The following is a 21,308-nucleotide window of genomic DNA, read 5'->3' on the forward strand; positions in this document are numbered from 1 at the left end:
TAGAACCATTTTCTACAGCGTAAATAAATAGTACTCCACAGAAGTTTTAATTACACAGTGATTACCCAGAACCTTTCGCTGGTTACAAATACAACGCGTTTATTCCTTGTTTAAAAGAAAGAAAACATCAAAGAAATCAAAGTGGGTTTGACTTTTAAACAGGTGATGAAATTATCGTACCTCCTCTGGAATAGCAACTTCGTACTTCTCAAGAATGGCAAATTGTTGATGTAAAGGCGGAAACTTGGCCTCGATGTTTGGCAAATCTTGTTGGAGTTGTTCCAGCAAAGCCAGACTATCACCCAACTGATCTAAGGTTTCTGGAGGAGCACTGAGCCTGTTAAGATGATATAAAATGCACCACAAGTAAGTAATAATCAAAGAGTAGTTGTCAGTTAAGCGTCAAAGTTTCAAAATATTATTATTCATTCGCCAGTCTTCTCTTTAAGGGGTCAAAAACTCTTGCAATCCTCCCAACGGAGAAAATAGAAAGCTAGAACCAATTCCGACCCCATAACTGACTTTCACTAGTTTTCTGGTTTATTTTGAGTATAAACAGGTGTCTTATAATATTTATACCCCACCTTTTTTTTTTACACAAACAACCACCTTAAACTGCACGGAATCAAAACATTTATGGTACTCAATACTTACTTTTTGGCATTGTCCTTTAAGAAGTTGTGCAGTTCCAGCAGTTTTTGGCTTCCCATTTCACGCAGAAGAGTAGTAAACTTGTTCTGCCATTCATTGCAATGGCTCAAAAGAGCGAACTTCAGCGGCGAGTTGTCCAGGAGCACAAAATCAATATTGAGCACTGTCTCCTCTTTCTGGAAGTTATTGGCAATTTCTGTGTACCTAGTGAGTTTCAAAAAAATTGGTTAACTTTTCATGTTTACAAGGAATATGTCAGGCAACTCCAGGCTGTTATGGCTATAGAATTCGCTTAAATAACAAGAAAACGGTTAAAAGCGTAGAAAATGAAGGAAACATAGTAGAGCTAGCATGGAGCATGGATGACCAACAACTTAACAAGATCAAATCGGATTACAGCTAGTTTTACTAAAACAACAGTCCTATTAACATTGTCGAGTAGTTTGAGTGAAGAAATAGCACTTAAACCCTTTAACACCTAAGAGTGACGAGCATTATATTTCTTCTTACAATATAACTCCTGAATCAAACATAAAGGTCATGGGAAATGATCACTAACAATAGAAACTCTTGAACGTTAAACAAATTCTCCTTACCGGCACCTTGGGAGGTGCTTAAAGAACAGTATGGAGAATGTGCATTCAGATATTTGGGAGTAAAGGGTTAAAGTTTAGACTAGAAGAGTCCCAGTAGCGATTATAGACTCACAAACCTGTAGATGTCAGCATCAAACGAGGAGACCGGTGGGTTTAGCCTTTGGTATCTCCTAATGAAGGCATCCTTCTGAATCTCCCAGATTTCTCGGTAACTAAACATCAATGGGCTTCAATCAGTCGTTTAACATGGCAATTACTGATTCACTATACGTCACGTAGCGTCAAGTACAACTTGGTGGGTGACGATGATGATGAACAGTGCCGCTCAAAAGTAAGTTGACAGTCCCTCGAAACTCGATCCTCGTTCCCCAATTCATGATCCTCAATTTTCGAAAAAACCTCGAGGATTGAGGATCCAGGCTCGAGTCGAGTTTCGAGACACTCGAAACAAGAAAACAAAGGAATTTCCCTCGAGTTTAAGAAGCATGAATGAGAAAAATGCCCATAAAGCCTTGCCATCTGTTGCCTTCATTTTAGGGGCACTTCTGCTCAAGAGTGGAGGTTCTACTATAAAATTGCGTTATTTCAAAGAATTTCCCTTTGGTTTATGTCCTCTTTTCCCCTTAATTAGAACTGTAACAAAATTTTCGAACATGATGGCTATTGGCATATCGATTTGAGCAGTAATAGAACAGTGTGCGCATCATGCTTGCACTAGCACTTATGCACGACGATAAATTTTGGCTTAGTTTTGATGAACTGATTCTGATTAACTTGATTAACTGGCAATCGTGTGTCGTCGTGATCCTAATTTTCTGGACCAATTAAAATCGCTCTAATGATTCATACCTATCCCATGTGCTGAGGTATGACTGCAGATGTGAGGCGTTTGCTGACATTCCAGCTTTGATGCTGGCTTGGATTTTCTTTGTCTCTTCGTCCCTTTCAATTATCTCACAGACACGCTGCAACAAAGCAAACGACACACAAAAGTTAACTAGCTGCCAACTTGAAGGTTCGTTAGCCACTTTTTGAAGTATAAATATTACTAATTTATATTTATGCAGGTAGTTTGAAACAAAATATAAAATTTTTGGTGACTGTGTGATTTATGTCTTTCAGAAACCTTGTTGCACTTACATCTTTAACAGAACGTTTCTTGGTAAGAATATCCGGGAGCCGTTGGAAAACTGACAGACAAGATGTCAACTGAACTGCAATGTTGTCCATCATGCTAGCAAGCTTCTTCAGTGTTGGTGAGAATTCCACCTGATTGTTACAAAAAAGCAGATTTAAAGAATATTTAAGATAATGACGGGACACTTTTCATTTGAGTGTCGAAAGTAGTTTGGGATTGTTTTGGTTTTCAATTACTTTGCACTGTGATTGGTCGTGCCACTTCCTCGACCAATCAGATTCAAAACTGAAACCAATCGTGATTAGGTCACTCGCGTTTTCACGCACTTCTGATAGTTTGCTCGTTTAACTTTGAATTCTCCTTGGTTTGTTGTGATATTCACCTTTTTTCTGATTGGCTGTTGTAATTACTTTTATATTAGTTTGCGAAGCTCAATCGAAATGTGCTCTCAAAATGATTAGCGTCTGGTCCAATCCCCAATCAAAAGAACGCTGTAAACCTTAACACCTCAATAATTACGCTTCAAACCTTATCTCCTTCCAGTACAACTTTGACCCTGAGCAGCGGGTTTGGAGCACTCTTTCCATCTCCATTAATGGCTCTGGACAGTTCCTGCAATGACCATTTTACATTCAATCTGAATGCCTCTTCAGCCATACGATCCATTTTCTCAGTGTAGCGCAACCAATGGGCTTGCACCTGCCAAACAATATAGAAAATACAAATAAGCCCGCGTTACCTTTACCAAACAGTTGTTTGGGAATCTCAGCTAAGACCTTTCAACTTTTTCCAATGATAAAAGTCTTTACATTTCACATCAAATACGACAATCCATAATACCTCTTGGCCATCATGCTTGAAAACCTCATACGTCTGTTTCATGATGCTAACAATCTCTACATGAGTGACCTGCAGTCTTGTCTGCACAATGCTTCGGTGTTTTTTCTGGAAAGGAATCGAAGAAAGATCAGTGGTTGTATCTAGAACTAGTCTATTTAAGCTCTTCCGCTGTTTCTAGTCACCAGCATTAACCTAATCGCTAAAGGCACCGTACCTATTACTTAGCCTAGTTATCTTGACTAATCGATTGTTTGACTGATTGATTGTTTCATCACTTGCATTTGACCGACTGACAGATGAGCAAGTGGGACAGTCAGATGGACTGATGAACTGAAAGTCTACCAACCAACGGAAGGTTGGGCCAACTGACTGATGGACTGACTGAGAGAATGACTGATGGACTGACAGTCTAACAACTAGCGGAAGGATGGACCAGCTAACTATGGACTGACCGATAGACTTACTGCCCCAACGAACCGGCTAAAAAACCCACAAACTGAGAGAGCTAAGCAGTCTCCTTATCATATCCAGAATCTTCTCGTGGTTTACCTGTTCTTCTTCAAATTCCAGATTGTCATACACTCTTTTGCCATCAATTTTGACAAGTAACATCTCACTGATCTTCTTGCAGTTCTTGGAGATGGTTAGGTTGGCATTCTTGTAGTCATCCACTATATCTTGAACCTACAAAATGCAAATGCACATTTAATAACTTAAGTAACATTTACTGCCTTTATGAACAGATGTCTTTGTTGGATAAAACCTCAAGGGCATATCCTACTGTTCCTCAACCATTCCATAATTAGCATACTTGTGTAACTCTAAATTGTAGATACTGATGTTAAAACACAAAGAAAAAATCAACGTCAATTTTCCGTTTTCCGAATACATAGCTTTAGTCTGTCAAGGAAATATACAAACTAGACTTTTTTTAAAATAATCTCATTCACAAGCTTCTTCAAACAACGAATTAGACATCCCTGATCATCTAGGATGGTTGGAGACAAATTGGGAAAAAAACTGGTGAATTTCTGTTTTAACAAAGCAAGTCATCCAACCAATAATTGGGAAGAGTAAAACACAAACAATAAAATCCTGGACTCCTTGTCACTCAGTTGAAAATCGCTCTTATCTCTTGTCAATCTTTGCTTAAGTAACGATTGAAACCATGTTTTATTGCACCGTTTGCAGCTTGCTTCTAACAAAGATTGGTATTGTAAATCAAGAGTGCATGTACCTTGCTGCAGTTATTCCTGCACTCTCCAATGAAGTAATCTGAGATTCCCTTTGAAGCCCACGTTAACTTGGTAAGACCAGGGTGAATCTTTTTGTCCAGTGATCTGATTCTCTCTCTGAACAAACCACGTTCTTCAGAGGACAAAACTGCTATGATCCTGCCAAACAAGCGACAATGCCAAGTTCAAGTAAAGTATAAACAACAATTTTCTGACATGAAATAGAAATATCGCAGCCACCAGCAAATGATAAGGACGATAGAGAGAAAATTCCCATAACACTTCTTCTTCAGCGGGGCTTTCGACAATTTCTTTGACACAAATACTTTTGAACATAAGATTTATCTACTTAGGAGTACATTGAGGTAACAAGCACTTATGTACCAAATTTGAACTCTAAACATTACTGTACCTCGCAATGAGACAAGCTAATATCTCATGCCAGAGGATCAGTTACTGTAATACTGTAAGGCATTTAATACCAAAACCGATGTTGGCCATACTATTCATCATTAGCACAAACCTGTTGTAGTCACGGACAACAAGCAAGACATTTTCCCTAAGAATACGTAGATCTTCCTTCTTCATGTAAAGCTCAGAGACATAGTGAGGAGTCTCAAACATCAATTTCTCCCAGTAATGGATTTCGTTGAACAACTTCAGAAGGTTCCTGCAAATAACAAGATATGACATTATTAGAAATTAAAAGACAGATATAAAATAAAGGGCTTTCAGAGTGATTGTTGTAAAACTAAAACCAAAGTAATCACAACAGCCATTCAGAAGAAAAGAAAAATTAACAATTGGTTCATACGTCAGCTGTGCGTTCATCGAGATATGAAGCACGCGGGAAGTTTGGAGAGCACTCAAGAAGCTAGAGTTGCTCTCTGACTCTTACGCATCTTTCGTAGGAAAAATTTTTTCTCTCGAGGGATTTGTTTGCTGACGTCATGAGCGTGCACAATAGGAATATGAAGCACGCTCGCGCAATTGAATTTGATTAGACAAATTATCTAGCTATGTTATAACACCCTTTAAACCCAGTGAGAACTCAAAGTTAAACTGACCAAGCTGTCTTATGCGCGAAAAAACGTGAGCAACCAAGTCATGATTGTTTTTAGTTTTACATCTAATTACTTGAGAGGATGGCAAAAGTTTTCTAGACCAATCAAAGGTCAAAGTGAGGCAAAACAAATTTAAAGTAATTCCAGATTTTTTATAAATCCGATTGAAAATTGCTATAATGTAGCACTTATTCCGAGAAAAGATCTGATTCTGGAAGCACAAGAATGGAAAAGGAACTTTTTCTAGAAAAATGTTTTCCTCTTCACTCCATCAACGGAAAAAGATGGATGGAAAAAAAGGGCCCCAGGTGACTGACATACTCCTGATTTAAAAGTCCCCCCAAATTATCACGATTTTCATGATGAATCGCACCAATTTTATTTTGTATTGAAAGTCAAATAAAACCTTCCTCCAGTCACTCTTTTAATGAGCAATTTACTAACCTGTCAAAATTAAGGTCAAGTGTCCCAGATCTGTCCGAGCTACGCCTCATGAGAGGAATCTCCAACAGTCTAGTAGCCTCCTTGTCGACAGTGGAAGTCCATTCATTGAAAGTCTTTCTAACAAATTCGTCAAGAGCCTGTATGGGCAGAAGACAAATGGTGATGAGTGTGTTTACACTGTTAATCTGTTAACCCTTTAACTCCCATGAGTGACCAAGACAGAATTTCTCCTGACAATATCAATAAAATATCGACCAGATAAATGATGAGAATAAAGAAAAATATCAATTTGGGAATAATTAGTTGATCCAAAACTAAATCCTCTAAACTAAAACTATAAGAATTGTATGGTTGACAGTAAGAAGAATTACAAATTTCATCTGGGAGCTAAAGGGTTAAGAAAAACATTTGCTTTATGCAAAGTCAAAGAATTGAACAGGTTTATTATAATACTTGTGATGTCGAAATAAGCTCCTTTATGTAATTAAGTCACAGTGTCCTAGGGCAGCTTTCAAATACAGCTTACATCACAATTAACAAAAAATTAAAAGCAATGAGAATTAAGACGATTTCAACTTGCTCTAAAAGCTAGGGCAGAGGTAAAGATCTGAAGACAAAAATTAAGGACAACAAAAAGGAAGAGAGAGAGCAGCAGTCAAATGATACAAAACTTATTGACTGAAAAAGGTTGAGCAACACAGGAAAATATTTGACTCCTAGTTATGTCACACACAGATGGAGACTATGCCATTTTTTTAACCATCTGGCCCTCCCACTCAGTCAATATGTACAGTACTGCTTTAAACTACTGCACCTGAGCAAGTTGTTGGTATTGTGATCTGATTTCCTCTCCAGTCCCAATCAGTGGCAAGAAAAATGACTTGTTCAATACCTGTGAGAAAAAGGCAAATTACCAACAAAAAAACAGTTGCTTCAACTCCTTGTGGGGAGAAAGAGACATTAATCAAAAAACGCAATAAGATTCAGTGAATACTTTGAGCCTACGAGTAACAGTTTATTATACAACACATTCATCCAAGTAGGAGTAGTCATGAAAGGACTGTTGTCAAAGATGATGACTGACATCTTGACAGTATACTTGTGGGCAGAAGTAAACAGCAGAATCATTTGCATCAGATGATGGCTTCTACTCTGACAGTAGAAAAGATAATTTCCTATGGATATTGATATTGACGCTATTGAAAGAGCCATCTCCTTGATCTTTTTATTGCCAATTTTTACATTTTTCTCAATATCAGCCTTTAATTCTTTATTGCCAGATTTCAGCCTAGATAAATCTTACCTATTTCAATCAAAGTCAACATATTTTTAAACATATTTTATGTTTTTTCTTAGCAAACATATTAGTAATGTATTTACATTTAAAATTTTATTGCTATTAACAAATGTAAAAAAAAATAGAATTATAGATTCCATTGTAAATTGAATTTAGTACTTGAAATAAAGATATTTCCTATTTTCATATTGTCATATTGTTTTGCTATGTCACCTGGTGACCACTCTCTTAATAGATGGGTAACCCTAGTGAAAATCTTTGAAGGATCTTTTAGGAAATTAAAAGTTCTTCGTGAGGAACTTTTGGGGATCCTATTGAGGATCTTAGTGAAGCTCTTTGAAAAATCTTTGAGGATCTTCAAAGTTCTTGTTTAGATCATCAAGGATCTTTTATTTTCTTGCCATGATCTTCAAGGATCTGCCAAGATTCTGACAATGATTTTTACAATCCTGACAAGATCTTGGCAAGAGAACAAAAGACTCTTAAAGATGTTAGCAAGAAAACAAAAAATCCTTAAAGATCTTGGCAAGAAAAGACCCTTGAAGACATTTGCATTGAGGAAGCTGGGCTCAAAGCAGACTACCCTAGTGAAAATATTTGAAGGATCTTTTAAGATCCTAGGAGATCTTCATGAGAACCTTTCAAAATCCTGATAAGGATCTTAATGAAGATCCTTGAAAAATCTTTGGAATAAATATCTTCAAAATTCTTGCTAAGATCTTCCAGGATCTTTCATTTTCTTGCCAAGATCTTAAGGATCTTTCATTTTCCTGCCGAGATCTTCAAGGACCTTTCATTTTCTTTCCAAGATCTTTGACCGTCTTAAAAGATCTTCACAAGAATTTTGAAAATCCTTGAAGATCTTGGCAAGAAAGCAAAAGATCCTTGAAGATCTTGGCAAGAAAACTGGAGATCTTGACACAATTTATCTGTGATGTACTAGAATCCTATCCACTTATTAACCCCTCCCCATATAAAATAAAAGCTTCATGTTGGAGACAAGGAGCTTACATTCATTGGTCGATCTATCCTCCTTTTAAGCATTCTTGCCCAGGCTGCCGATCCTGCATAAATTGGATACATAGGTGGCAAGTCCACTGTCTTGGTATTGAACTCTTTCTTTACAAGGTTTAGTTCTTCATTGAAAAGCTGGTACACTTCCACTGTCTTCTTGTCAATTGTACGTCTGATGGCCTGAAGTAAAACATACAGAGAACACTTTCAATAAGACCTCTGCTGTAATGAGCCCACCTCTCTATTAGGCCTCCCCCTTTTTTAAAACCTCCCCTCTCTAACAAGTTCCACTCTTTGAGCCTTCAAAGAGACACAGCCATGTAAATCTGGGAAACAACTCACAAGCAAGAAATGACTCACATTTCTGCCTTCATCAAGTTCTAAATAAGCCCCCTACTGGCCTCCCTCTTAACCCTTACACTCTAACATCAATACCTATATTCTCCATACTGTTCTCTACACGTTTCCTGAGTTGTTGACAAGGAGAACTTGTTTAACAATCAAGAACTTCTTTAGTTGGTGATCATTTCCTTTATTCTCATGACCTTAATGTGTGACTCAGGGGTAACATTGTGGGGAGAAATAAGATGTGAGTCACTCATAGGATTAAAGGGTTAAAGAGCCCTCCTCCATTTAGAGGCCTTGGAAATTAACAAACCTTCAGGGGGGATTTTTAAAGTCTTTGTGGCAAGAAAGATATATTAATTTTGAAGTAAATTAGCGTCTTCAATTGATAATGCAAAGAATGAAGAAATGATGATTTTACCTCTCTTGATGACAAATGTTGGAATATGTCCAAAATTTCTACACCTTCTTGGACAGTTGTTATTGTTTCAAATGCAGAGGACATCAAATTCTGAACCATCACTTCCAAATCTTTTACACCAGCACGGAATCTGTTATAATCATCATGCCAAGTTGTTGCCTGATAAGAAAGACATGAAATTAAATTAATTTAATTAAGAGAGGGACATAAAAATTAGCAACCTTAAGACACCTATGTACCTCAACACAGATGAGTAAGACCTACAGAAGGCTTTTCTACAAACTGTCTTAGATGCAGAAAAAAATTGTCTCATGTAACAGTGCAAATAATGTTATGATGGTATTCATTCACTTTGAGCATAAGACCTAGAAAAAATCTGAGTCTCAAATGAGAAATCTCAGGTTAGACCTTTGGGTTTCATTATCTGACACTCTACCTCTGAGTGACAGAGAACTTGCTGTAAGTTTTTCTATAAGTTGGTTCATGTCCTGAGGGGTAAGGAGGGTTCTTCACAATTATAGGCCAATAGGGATGTGCCATTGGATGGGGTCACATTTTCATGACTGGATTGACTACAACAGGGTTGCACTGTCAAGAGTTGCTTGAATGGAGGCTTACATTTTCAGGATTTTGGAGGTGAGAAATTTTGGTTTGTAGGGATTTAAACATGGATGATTTGCAGTTGAAAGGTTGTCCCTGTATAACCAAAAAAGTGTCAAAGATTGTCTATAATAGGCCAACAAATAGCTATACTAGGGTTGGGATTCTGAGAAGCCAGCAGCACATATGCAGCAAAAAATCTGGAAGACCCTGGTACCCACCCCAGAATTCACATGCTATACCAGACTCACATACTGCAAGGATCACAAATGTCAAATCAAACATTGTGTTATTTTGTTCCTACCTTAACATCTAAAATAGTTTTCTTGACATCTTTAAGGATTTGCAGATTCTTCTCAAATGTTGCCTCAATCTCCAATAAGCTTCTGACCACCTCAGGTCCTCGTACACCATGGAAGCAAGGTAGGGGACTTTTTTCGCCATCATACATTCTTGCAAAGTGGATTTGCCCTTCACATACCTACAGAATTCACACATTTATGGAGAATTTCAAGATGAGTAGTTTTTATTGTACAAGATTAGTCATTTGCACTAAAGGAATTAACAAACTGCTTATAACATTTAGTATTGTATTCTAAGTATGACATTAAACATTTTGGTTCAAATTTTCCTTGGTTTAATTTGTATCTATTGAATACCACAATTTTTTTTTTCTGTTCCTTAATCCTACTGTCAATGGAGATTAATTCTAAGAGCTTTTTATTCTCCTTCCTACACTAATCTATTACTTTCAATTCATATCAATTTTGCTCAACAAATTGCAACTGACAATATAATGCACACCACAATACCTCCAAGAGATCTTTACACCTCTGCACAAAAGCATCCACTTGAGCAAAAATGCTACTCTGGTCAAGAATCCATTTCTCACTTGACAACTTGGAATGCATTCTACTGATCTGTAAGCAATTAAAGTTAAATGCTAAAACAATTAGCAGACCAAAAAGTTAAAAAAAAGTCTTCTCTTCTGTTATAACAATTATGGCTAGCAATAATTTTTGTCCTGCTCTTGTAGATAGGAAACCCATGTTGCTTCCAACACATGACTTCTTAGTTCAGATAGTAGCCCCAAAATGGTATCTTGCAGGATTACATTCAAATTCATTGATCAGCACCTGTGTGCTTATTTAATATTTCAGCTAAAAAGGAGGGCACTTATCATTCTCCCATATTGATTCAGCTATAGTTGAAGCTCAAACAGTTACAAAGAAAGTTGCAATAAGAACAGGTTGCATCCCTTCAATTTAAAAACCTGAGAGAGGAGGGGAAGCCCTTGTTTATTCAAAGGGGCACTTACTTGACATTATGACCTTAAGGGTGGGTGCTTGTTAGAACATAGGTGCTTTTTAGAGGAAATACAGTACCTTGTTTTTTACTGTTTCTTTCAATTGAATAAAGCTTTGAGCATCATGTTTATCTTCTAAATCATCTACAGGACTAATAATTATTGATTAATTTCCATTTACCAGTCTGCAGAGTATCAAATAGTACAAATTCTTTTTAAAACTATCAATTTCCCAGCATCTACATCACATACATATGTGAGTTCTGGACTCTTGGTTGTACTCAATGCGATGCACAAAGCTAAAAATGGCTCTACACATACAAGATCTCATTTGCCATACTCTGCAAACTGGTGCAGTTAAAAACAACTTCATTTCATCATTCATATCTCTCTACTTTAATTATACCACTGACAGTAACTTTACCTTACTGTAGGTGTGTTTCCATGACTCACAACACTCAATGCTCTCCTGTAGTCCTTGCATACTTGTCTTGATCCTACCCTCAAAGATATCATCAAGTGAGATTTTGGTACTACACCTTTTGATGATCTCATTACTAACCTGAGAAGGCAAACAAGTATTATTGGTCAATTCTCAACCAGTGAAAGATCAAAACATTAATTTAATATACCAAGAGCATTAACAGCCCAGCAAAAGAATCAAAATAATAAAGAATGCACCTCACATCACTGTTGTTATGTGAGCTCGTTTTTCTCATACACTGTCAGAATATTGTGAAAAGTAATCTAGGTGAAGTCAGCTATCAATCCACATGGCCCATCCAGGCGGAGTTCATCCCAGTTTCTGTAGCATAAAGCAACCAGGAGTAATTTGCTACTCCCCCCTGGACAGGATGCTAATCCACTAATCCACTGCAAGTCACCCCCACCATTTTATCCCATTTCCCTGACACAACAACAGGAAAGCTATGCAATAGTGGAACACTACAATATGGAATACCTTTCCCAAATGAGTACCGGCAAATTGTCAGGGAAGTCTGATGAAATAATATAGGGGGTAACCTTGCAATGGACTGGCCCCCAATCCAGGGAGAAGTAGTGATACTTCAAGTTTCTTCATGCTAAGAAAACCAGGATAAGCTCCTACTGGGTGAGCTACTTGGCCTGAGTAAAAACTTGACCTTGTCCTTTACCATACAGACATTCAAGGGATGAAATGACTAAAACACATTCATACATTTGACATCAAGCCTAGTATTTTCTTATCTCAGTCTACATTTACTCTCTATTAAGTTTCATCCCTCAGCTGTACACTGTTTGCTATTTACTCACACTCTACCACTGATTCCTACCTTTCTCAGTAAACCAGTCAGTCTTTCTCTACTCTTGTAATGTTCAGAGTTCATCCATATAATACGAATTATGTTGAGGATCTTTGGCAACATCCCTGGAATGTCCTTAGGTTGGGCCTGAGCAAGATCTTCACATGGTCCCTTCAGCGTGGACAGGAACTTAAGATTACTCTGGGCTTGGGCAGAACCATCCTTTTGGACAAAATCAAAATGTTACATTACATAAGAGATGTACAATAATTTATAATATTCTAGCTCTTTACATATATACCACACTTAACTTTGCATATTGTTGGTGACTGAAATCACTCTGTTACTGTGAGCCACCAGCAAACCTGAGACAGACTAACTGACTGACAAACTGAATTGCAGACAAACAGAAAGACAGAAAGGACTGTCAATAAGTTTGAGATGGGAAGGAAACTAAAAAGCTGTGAGCAGAGAGGTTGTCATAGAGGCAACAGTGAGAGCTATTCAATAAAGAAATGTCCTAGTGGCAAGCAGCTCACATGAGCCCTCAAGTAATTTCTACACATGGGATTGACTCACACTTTGAAATCTGTTATTGGCAAATTATGAATTCCACCTAGAGCAGGCAAATGGCTACTCTGCAAATTTCCTTTCCATCGCTGTAAACTTTTTAACCAGCAATTATGGTGATAAATGAGGTAAAAGTAGCAGGCTAAAGATGACAGACTAGCCAATCATGGTTTTCACCTTTTACTTGCTCTTATACTAACAACTCTGGACTGACAGATAGTCCAACAGGCAGACTGACCTGAATCAACTTTGAGAGCTTAAGAAATGGAGCAACATAAGAACTCTTAGAGTGCTCCAAAATTGACTGTATTCTCTTCACTCCTGGCTTGTCCAGCTGGTCACTGATTCCTGACAGATCAGCACAGCGACTGCGCCAGAACTCAATCTCTTCTAGCGGTCCTGAATTTTCGGCTGCTTCAAATGTGTCTTGACTACTAAGCACCTCTTTTATTTGTCTTGTCCAGTGGATCATGGCAGCTAAAAATAAATGGCAAAAAAGCAAATATGTATTTCAGTACAATCACACTAGACAAGGGAGTCACTGACAGTAAAAGGTCCATTTAACCCTTTCATTCCTAGATCTCAAAGGTAAATCTCCTTACTGTCTGCCATACATTTCTAATGATGTTAATTTGGAGAATCTGGTGTTGAATCAACCACCAGTAATAATCTTCTTGTTGTAATTTCTTTATTCTCATCACTTGTCTGTTTGACATTTTATTGATATTGTAAGGAGAAATTCTTTCTTGGTCACTCATGTGAGTAAAGGGTTAACAAACTAGCTCCATGTGTCTTATTTCTAAAACAAGTCTTTGTTTCATCATTATGATAGAAAATAAAACTAGAAAATCTCTGTTGCAGACTCCACCATGATTTGCTTGCTTCTTTTGTGGAACTTTTATAAACTAAGATACATGTAGACATAATAAAGGCTACAAAATTAATGCATATAAACATCTTCCGAGGTAATTCAGATAGAATTATCTTTATTACAAGCTTGAACTTTGGTCAAATGGGATTTAAAATTTAATTTAAATCTTCACAGTTAAAATTAGCCTTAACAGTAATTACTTAATTTCAATGTTTCCAAATCAAATCAAATCAACATGATGTAATATACTTTTTTTAATTGGAACATATGCAATCAGGCCTTAAATAACAATCTTTTGGGCATACTTTATGTAACCATGTTACACCCAAGATCTGATTGTTAATTCTCCCATCTAGCTGCTACACATTTCCTTTTGAATTAGTTATGAGAAATTGGTGTTAGATCAAGACAACTTTATCTGGTAAGTTTGAGTTTTATCATTACATGTTTGTGGGATATAATAGGGAAAAGTTACATGTTAATCACTTTTTGGAGTTGAGGGGTGAAAAGGAAGTAATTGAAAAGGATTAACACTAAGAGTATTTTGCCTCACTGCATTGCTGAACAAGCTGGGATAGACACTTAAATTTAACTAACAATATTAAGTAAACACATACTTTGCTTAATATTTCTTACTTTCTAAACGCTGAACAAATTCTTTACTCTTGGAAGCATCCTCCACAGGCAGTTTTGTTCCCTCATTTGGGACATATAACACTGTCTTGCCTTGCATCTTATAGCGTGTGTCTGTGAGATTAGCCATGAATTTGTGCAGCTGTGCAGAGAAGTCATTTTTGATACCTAATCTATAGTTAAAGATCTGTAACAGCTATGACTGCTTTCCAAAAACCACCTGAAGCTCTAATTAAATGCTCAATTAAAACATAGAGAAGAGATAACGATATTTTTAAAAGGATACTGTCTGGCCAGGATTTGTTTCCAAAAAAAAGAGGAGCATACACATTGGTCATTGTCCTCAAAAGACTTTCAATGTGGTTGGCTCTGATTGTACCAAACTGCAATTTTCGTTCAATATTATCAGGGTTAAGTGTGGCATTTTCAAACCTAATCATGAAAGTCATTTCTTCCACTGGATGAGGTGGAACAGACAAACCAACTTGTAATCCTAACAGCTTGTCAATATAAACCACCAGCAGTCTAACAGAAGTGTCTTTTAGGAATTTAATGATGGTAGAATCATGTTCTGCATTCCACATGTCGGATTTAAGTGCACTTAAAGTGACTCTTTCCTTAATGAGAGGGACCTGCAAATAAGACATTTGGGCATCTGAAGTAAGTAAACATTTTGAAATAAAAATAGATATGGATCATTTATTATCTAACTTGCTCGGCAGCTATTACGTATCATCGAGCAGAAACACGAATGCATTCAGCAGGCTGTAAAAAAATACCGTTGGATAGGTAAAATAACATAGCTTGCATGGGGATCTAATTTAATAACATGTACGTCTTAGATGCAATTTTTTGCAAATTGTACACGTGTGCGCGTCTAAAATTGAGCTCATGCACCTCGGAAAACTATTGCAATTGATTTACTTGTGGACAACAAGGTTTTCTGAGATATTCTTCTCACCATTTCAGCAGGATCAAACTCTCTTTCGCCCTCTGATCCTCTGCTACCGTTGCCGACAGAGCCTCGATCAACCTCCAAGCCACTTTCAGATGAAGAATTTGACTCGCCATTTTTGTTCTCGTCTGGTACCGTTAATGAGGATTCCGCCAATATCACTGCTCCAGCTGCTTCAGATATAACATCAGTAGCGCCACCCTTTAAACTGGATGCATCTTCGCGGTCCAAATCCATTTGTTTACGCACAAAAATTTTGATCACTAGTCTACATGTACAAAATCACAGCTGAAAAACTTTTTCAACTCCTCACAACACGGCCTGCATTGGTTGAGGATCTATGCAAGGCTTTCCTCGAATAACAAAGTTGAGGAATTTTTAATGCGTAGACCGTATCAGGCAAAAAAAATGTTCTTTATACGTCTTTTGTGATAGAGATTACTTGAGTATTTTCATGAAGGAGTCCGCCATTTTCGTCTAATCATTGTCATAGCAACCATTGTGGCAACAATTGCCTCGTTTATGTGTTGACTAAGCCTCTCCTCCCCACCCCTCTTAGATTAAAAACTTTGGGAAATATATGTTTGTTATACCACAGAAACTATGGTTGGTTTTCGCTGACCAAAAACATCGGGACTTACGAGGAAAACAAAGAAAAGAGGACATTTTTCATCAAACAATTTTGAAATCGCGTGCGTTGTATTACAAAACAATAGGAATTTCACAAGTGATTGTAATGTAATTCAGTTTTGACTTAAAAAAAATTTCATTTTATGGTCAGAGTGAAGTAAAATTACTGCGCTCCTCGATGGTCAATGAGGGGGGGACCCTGCCCTAAAGGCAGGGGCTTGGTACAACATGTAAATTACTCATCTTTGTGAAGTTGAAGGGTTTTTGCAATGAGTTCCTAAAGAGGCCATATTAGCACCTGGATATATTTTTAATACCTTTAAAATGCCCAAGAGTGAGTCTAGATCACGTTCAAGAAGTAAGAGTGGCAGCCCGCGCCGTAAACACAAGAAAGAGCGCAGTTATCGCCGGCGAACGAGAAGTCGTTCTCCCAGCGCGACGCCATCATCAACCAAGAGGAAAAGTCGGGATCGATCACCTCGGCGCCGCTCTCGATCACCACGTAGGAAGAAGAGATATTCGAGAAGTAGATCTCGCTCTCCCAGTGTTGATCGATTTGGTCGTTCTATAGTGAAAAGAAAAGAGGACGATCCTGGCTCGAAACGAAAAGAGGAAGAAGAACGATTACAGGAGATGGAACGACAGAGAAAAATGTAAGTTTCTAGATCTTGTTATTATAGATCTTAGTTTCATGTGTGTGATGTCCTATCCAACTGGTTCTCTTCATTTGTGAGCTCTCCAAGGATTAGTGCTGTAGGTGACGAATTATGGAAATGCATTTTGTAAAACAAACTTGTTGTATAAATTATGTAATTTCCTCCAGTCTTTGTTTCTCAGGCCTTCTTTGATCTCTAGCATCATTTTACATTTAAGCTTACACATTGTAACATAAGAGTTGACGTAGCATATGAAGCCTATGTTTTTGGAAGTGTCTTGTTTTTATTATTTTCCAAAGAAAAGAAGATGCAATGTGTAAGGTGTTCAACTTCATATTTAAATATTAACGCACAATATATGAAAAACTAACCTTTATTTTCTCTCCTTTTCTATCTTCTCCCCCTCCAAGAATTAATAAGTTATGAAGTTTGCATCATTCACATGAGTTGAAGGATTAAATGTTACTCAAGTATGAAATAAAAGCCAGTGGTTTTGACAAATTTAAAATTTGCACCTTTAGGTAACCTTTAACTCCCTTGAGTAACCAAGACGGTATTTCTCCCTACAATATTAATACAAATAAAATAGAAAAGTGATGAGAACAAAGAGAAGAATCAATTAGGAAATTTTTAGTTGATCCAATACCAAATTCTCTAAATTTATGCCACCAGAATCAATGGTAGACAGTACAGAGAATTACTAATTAGATCTTGAGAGTAAAAGGGGTAAAGAGAACTAATTTGTAGGATTATTGTCATTATTTAAATCAGTTTCACCTAAGATGAAAATGTACATCATGATGCTAAAGGAAGAGCTGTTTTTTTAATTATTATTTTGTAGTCGAGCCACTGAGAAAGAAAAGATGATGATTGAGGAAGAAACTCAAAAACGAGTTGAAGATCTTGTTGCTAAGAGAGTGGAGGAAGAACTTGCAAAAAGAAAAGATGAAATTGATGCTGAAGTCATGAAGCGAGTAGAGGAAGCTAAAAGAGTGATGGAGAAGCAGATGGTGGAAGAATTTGAAAAAAAGCGTCAGGAGCAAATCGAAGAACAACAAGTGAAAGAGGTACAGTATTAAATACCCTATAATTTATTGTGTAGAGGTATCATGTTTCTAAATTGAGGGAAGAGGGTTAAAAACTAAGAAAACATGCAAGTGGTCTTTCTTGTTTCTAGGACAAGCTCCAGTTGTATCCTTTCAAGGTTCCATGTTGTTGTCCAGAATTCTCATCATTGCTTGTAAAACTGTGTGGTTTTTCTGCAAACACTTAGATTGTTTCCACAGATACCTTTGACGGATCAGTTCAACAGGAAAACATTATCAAGAGCTAGCAGTCAGTCTTTTCAAGCATTTGGATCTAATCCTACCCTTCTCTTGTGCCGTTCTATCCTTGAACATGACATTCAATCTAGACATTCACAAAAGACTGCAATTACTCAAGAACTGCGCAATTTTTAAAATTGCTGTTTGCCTAGAAACTTTTGCCTAGTGGAAAAAAATTATTTAGGTCACTTCTTGAAGGAACATTCCACTTTGTGCCAGCACTAATTTGAAACTTTTTCTGGGAGAGTTCAAGTCTTTGCAGACTGTGAAGGATTTCCTCAAGGAGACTTTGCTTGGAGCATTTCATAGGAATTGTTAGGCGGATATGTGTATGTATAAATGGTACAAAACGGCCATTCATGTGATTCACAAAGCAGTTTTAAGCATAAGTTTCTAAGTTCACATACATACAAGGTTTGTTACTATTTGTGTTTAAACAAAATGAGCTGTGCATTTTCCTCTGATCAAAAGATTTTTGTTCATGTATATGATACATGTGTTGTATACTTGTTTATAGTATTAAGGTGTAGCTGTAAGAGGAAGGAAAGGTACCAAAAATTGTGCTTATCTGCCTTTTTTCCTCTCTGGTTGTGGCCTTAAATGTTATATCTTGGAGCACTTCTTCTAGTGGGGAAGTATTTCTATATTCCATGTTAATCAGTTTTCCCTTCCTTTGCAAGTCTAACCCTTCAACCCCAAGCAGTGATTGGCTTCTAATTTTTCTTTACAATATCACCCTTGAATCAAAAGTTAAGGTCATGAGAATAAAGGAAATGATCATAGATTTAAGAAGTGAAGAAGCTCCTGATTGTTACACAAAGTCTCTCTGTTTGTGCCATAGGAATTTTAAAGGTATCAATACCAATGTTGGGGCATGAAGGGTTGACTTCTTGATTTTTGGTGCCATTTCTTGTTCATGTTAACATTGTTCATTCACAATTTATAACCTAGGATTCTGGGGTGTGTACAGTGTATTTGGTTCATTTTGGTACAATGTTATCGATAAAAGAAAAGATATTTATGCAAACCAATTGTTGACAGTGAACTGCATTTTTTTTTAGGAGGAGGAACGTCGTAAAATTACTCTGCTAGAGAGCAAAGTTGATGAACTCCAATTAAGACTAACTGAAGCGAATCAAAAGTTGGTATGTATACTTTTTTTATGATTCACTACACTGATGCTAGTGTTGAAGGATTTTTTTTGGTGGGTAACTTGTACTATCCTTTTCCTGTTTACATATAGCATGGTAGGGCATGGAAGGGATAGTTTTGGTTTGTGTTAATTTCCACTGTATGTCTACTTGAGAGCTTCAACCATCTTTAGATCTCTCCTTACACACGTCTTTTTTCCAAAGGTTTATGTCATAACAATGGGGTTTTAAATGTGATTACCTTCATGTAATGTGAGGTGAATTCGTTACAAGTATTAAACCAGTTCTGTCTTGTTTGCTTTAGCTGTCAGTAGTCACCAGAAACTAAAAGAAATTTACTTCTATTTCATCACACTGCAGGAAGAACTAATCTTGCAACAGTCGTCAAGTTTGGTTTGTTTTTTACTGATCTCTGTGTTCAACCTCTTCTGTAAAAGCTGTCATTTTGAAAATGGTACAGACGTGCCAATATTCAACCCTATAGTCTTATTTTTTTTGACAAACTTGAATGTCTAAAACTACCATGGAAAGTTAACTGAAATTATAGGTCATGGACTCTTTTTCAACATGACAGATTTTACCTCAGTATGGTCTGTCCCTTTGCTGCATGGTACAGATGTTCTTGCAAAGTCATGATTGTGGCTATAGCTCCAGCATCGAGGTGACCAACAGCATAGGGGTGAATAAACTTACTGGGTTAGAAACATCCCTGTAATTTTCTGAAAGAGTTCCTTAGGAAAGAGGTGGTTAAGCTGATACCAGTGGGGGTTTTGTTACCTTGAATAAAATGAATCATACCTGTTAAACACTAGTCACCATAGTTGTTCATGTGTAGTCTCTGTTGCATAGTATTTGGGACATGGAGAAAGTTGCAAGGAAGACCCAACCATAAACATGAAGGTGTCTTCATGGAGATCTCTATTATTTTAGTGAAAAGTAATGATTACAATTCACAAAGAGTTTTTCTCTGGGACAAGAAAACAAATTCCTATCTTGATTGAGTTCGTCCTGTTTGGAAAGTATCTTCTTTCCTTATGAAGCAGGTAAGAGAAGAGAAGAGTAAGTTCTCTAATTTGTGACCTCCTTCTGATTATTTTGGCTTTTTTTTTCCCCTTGGACAAACAGGCAGAAGAACGTTTACAAATGGTGGAAGAAAGAAGAACATTAACTGAACAGAAAATGTCTTTGGAACGAGAGATCAAGAAGCAAGAAAAGGCTGCCCAAGACCTAATTCTAAACAAAAACAGAAACAACAGGCAGAAACTTGCTTTTGGATTCAAGCCAAAGGGAGCCTTATAAAGGACACCACCAGCTGATGAAGGGTATCCCAGTCATGCTGTGCTGCAGTCAACTTCATTTCTTTTTTTTTTTTTTGGTTTGAAAATGACATTGGTGGTTTGGTGTAGCAGATGGTACCAGTGTATGCTGTCCAATGGAAGGATAGCTTTCATGCAAGGCATGGTATTTCAAATTGTTTTGGAAATCTATTTGTGGCCTTCTGCCCATTCCTTTCTCTTATTTATTCTCCTTCTTATTTTCAAGGGGCTAGTTAGGTCATGTTTTATTGGGAAATCTTTTCATCTTTGGGTTAGTAGTCTGTCAGATCATATTGTTAGCAAAATTTATAGCCACATGACGGAAAATATGATACCTGGTGGCCAAGAATGCCTTTGCACTGTCAGGGTAAAAAAACTAGGAACTTGTTAAATGTTCAACCTACTTTGTCAAGGAAAATCAATCCAGAGATAAGGAAATGTATGCTTTCCAGGAAATCCTAAAATGATACAACTTTTGGTGCTTACAGTGCAGTTTTTTCCACATCTAACTGGCTTTTTCTTTTCATCACCATTACAACGTGACAAAAATGTTTCTGTTGTTCCCAATTCCTTGGGTTTAACAGTGATGCTAACATATCCAAATGCCACATTCTTGAATCATGCATTTTTATTATCCATGTTTCTCTTTGGCATTTCTCTATTGCTGTTAAATGTTTTTGTAATTACAAATAATTTTTTGAAATACGACTAAATTTCATAACCAGTCGGTGACTGGTGAAGTTACTTAAAAATTGACAACCCAGCCTCATGACTACCTCCGAAGAAAATTTGTCTCTTTTCTGCCTTTAATTTCTTTGTTTGTTTGTTTTTTTGTACTTTTTGCCTTTCATTGTAAATTCTTTTGTTCCTCTTCTCCCTTAAGATTTTATAGATAAGCCATCTCAATAAAATTGATTATATTGTTACTTTGTGTCCGTAATTCTGTTGTCTGCTCTATGTTTTAACC

General features: G+C 37.0%; 2 protein-coding genes across 4 annotated transcripts in view; one reads left to right on the forward strand and one right to left on the reverse strand.

Moving 5' to 3' along the window:
* Positions 1–15,759, reverse strand: part of LOC113682070 (dynein axonemal heavy chain 2) — a 61,147-nt gene extending 45,388 nt beyond the window's left edge. Inside the window, exons 1-22 of the mRNA XM_089210712.1 lie at positions 15,270–15,759; positions 14,595–14,940; positions 14,312–14,476; positions 13,043–13,281; positions 12,265–12,456; positions 11,376–11,513; positions 10,458–10,565; positions 9,950–10,126; positions 9,046–9,204; positions 8,277–8,459; positions 6,783–6,860; positions 5,969–6,105; positions 4,984–5,130; positions 4,463–4,619; positions 3,775–3,909; positions 3,226–3,330; positions 2,914–3,084; positions 2,388–2,516; positions 2,097–2,212; positions 1,364–1,459; positions 655–855; positions 181–337 (exon numbers count right to left, since the gene is read on the reverse strand). Coding sequence (XP_089066838.1) covers positions 181–337; positions 655–855; positions 1,364–1,459; positions 2,097–2,212; positions 2,388–2,516; positions 2,914–3,084; positions 3,226–3,330; positions 3,775–3,909; positions 4,463–4,619; positions 4,984–5,130; positions 5,969–6,105; positions 6,783–6,860; positions 8,277–8,459; positions 9,046–9,204; positions 9,950–10,126; positions 10,458–10,565; positions 11,376–11,513; positions 12,265–12,456; positions 13,043–13,281; positions 14,312–14,476; positions 14,595–14,940; positions 15,270–15,500 — 3,567 coding nt within the window. The 5' untranslated portion in view covers positions 15,501–15,759. The remainder of the gene's footprint in view (positions 1–180; positions 338–654; positions 856–1,363; positions 1,460–2,096; positions 2,213–2,387; positions 2,517–2,913; positions 3,085–3,225; positions 3,331–3,774; positions 3,910–4,462; positions 4,620–4,983; positions 5,131–5,968; positions 6,106–6,782; positions 6,861–8,276; positions 8,460–9,045; positions 9,205–9,949; positions 10,127–10,457; positions 10,566–11,375; positions 11,514–12,264; positions 12,457–13,042; positions 13,282–14,311; positions 14,477–14,594; positions 14,941–15,269) is intronic.
* Positions 15,760–15,913: 154 nt separating this feature from the next.
* Positions 15,914–21,267, forward strand: LOC113681936 (uncharacterized). 3 transcript variants are annotated; one of them, XR_003447233.2, is made up of 5 exons: positions 16,088–16,546; positions 17,391–17,616; positions 17,836–18,203; positions 18,936–19,019; positions 20,151–21,267. XR_003447233.2 is itself a non-coding variant. In XM_027199069.2 (4 exons), the coding sequence occupies exons 1-4, from the start codon at positions 16,218–16,220 to the stop codon at positions 20,322–20,324; spliced, it is 813 nt and encodes a 270-aa protein (XP_027054870.2). In that variant the 5' UTR covers positions 15,914–16,217; the 3' UTR covers positions 20,325–21,267. The 3 variants fall into 3 exon arrangements, 1 of the variants encoding a protein (XP_027054870.2); XM_027199069.2 differs by lacking the exon at positions 17,836–18,203 and having other exon boundaries at positions 15,914–16,546; XR_003447232.2 differs by having other exon boundaries at positions 17,836–19,019.
* Positions 21,268–21,308: the final 41 nt, after the last annotated feature.

The sequence above is a fragment of the Pocillopora damicornis genome, chromosome 6 (genome assembly GCF_964200805.1).
Source record: "Pocillopora damicornis chromosome 6, jaPocDami1.2, whole genome shotgun sequence".
NCBI classification, from domain to species: Eukaryota; Metazoa; Cnidaria; class Anthozoa; order Scleractinia; family Pocilloporidae; genus Pocillopora; species Pocillopora damicornis.

Bases quoted from the DNA above. Each gene is read 5' to 3' on its own strand.
- LOC113681936 (XM_027199069.2), top strand. From the start codon at position 16,218: ATGCCCAAGAGTGAGTCTAGATCACGTTCAAGAAGTAAGAGTGGCAGC. The intron at 16,547-17,390 runs GTAAGTTTCTAG...ATTATTTTGTAG, and splicing joins ATGGAACGACAGAGAAAAAT to TCGAGCCACTGAGAAAGAAA. The intron at 19,020-20,150 runs GTATGTATACTT...TTGGACAAACAG, and splicing joins CTGAAGCGAATCAAAAGTTG to GCAGAAGAACGTTTACAAAT.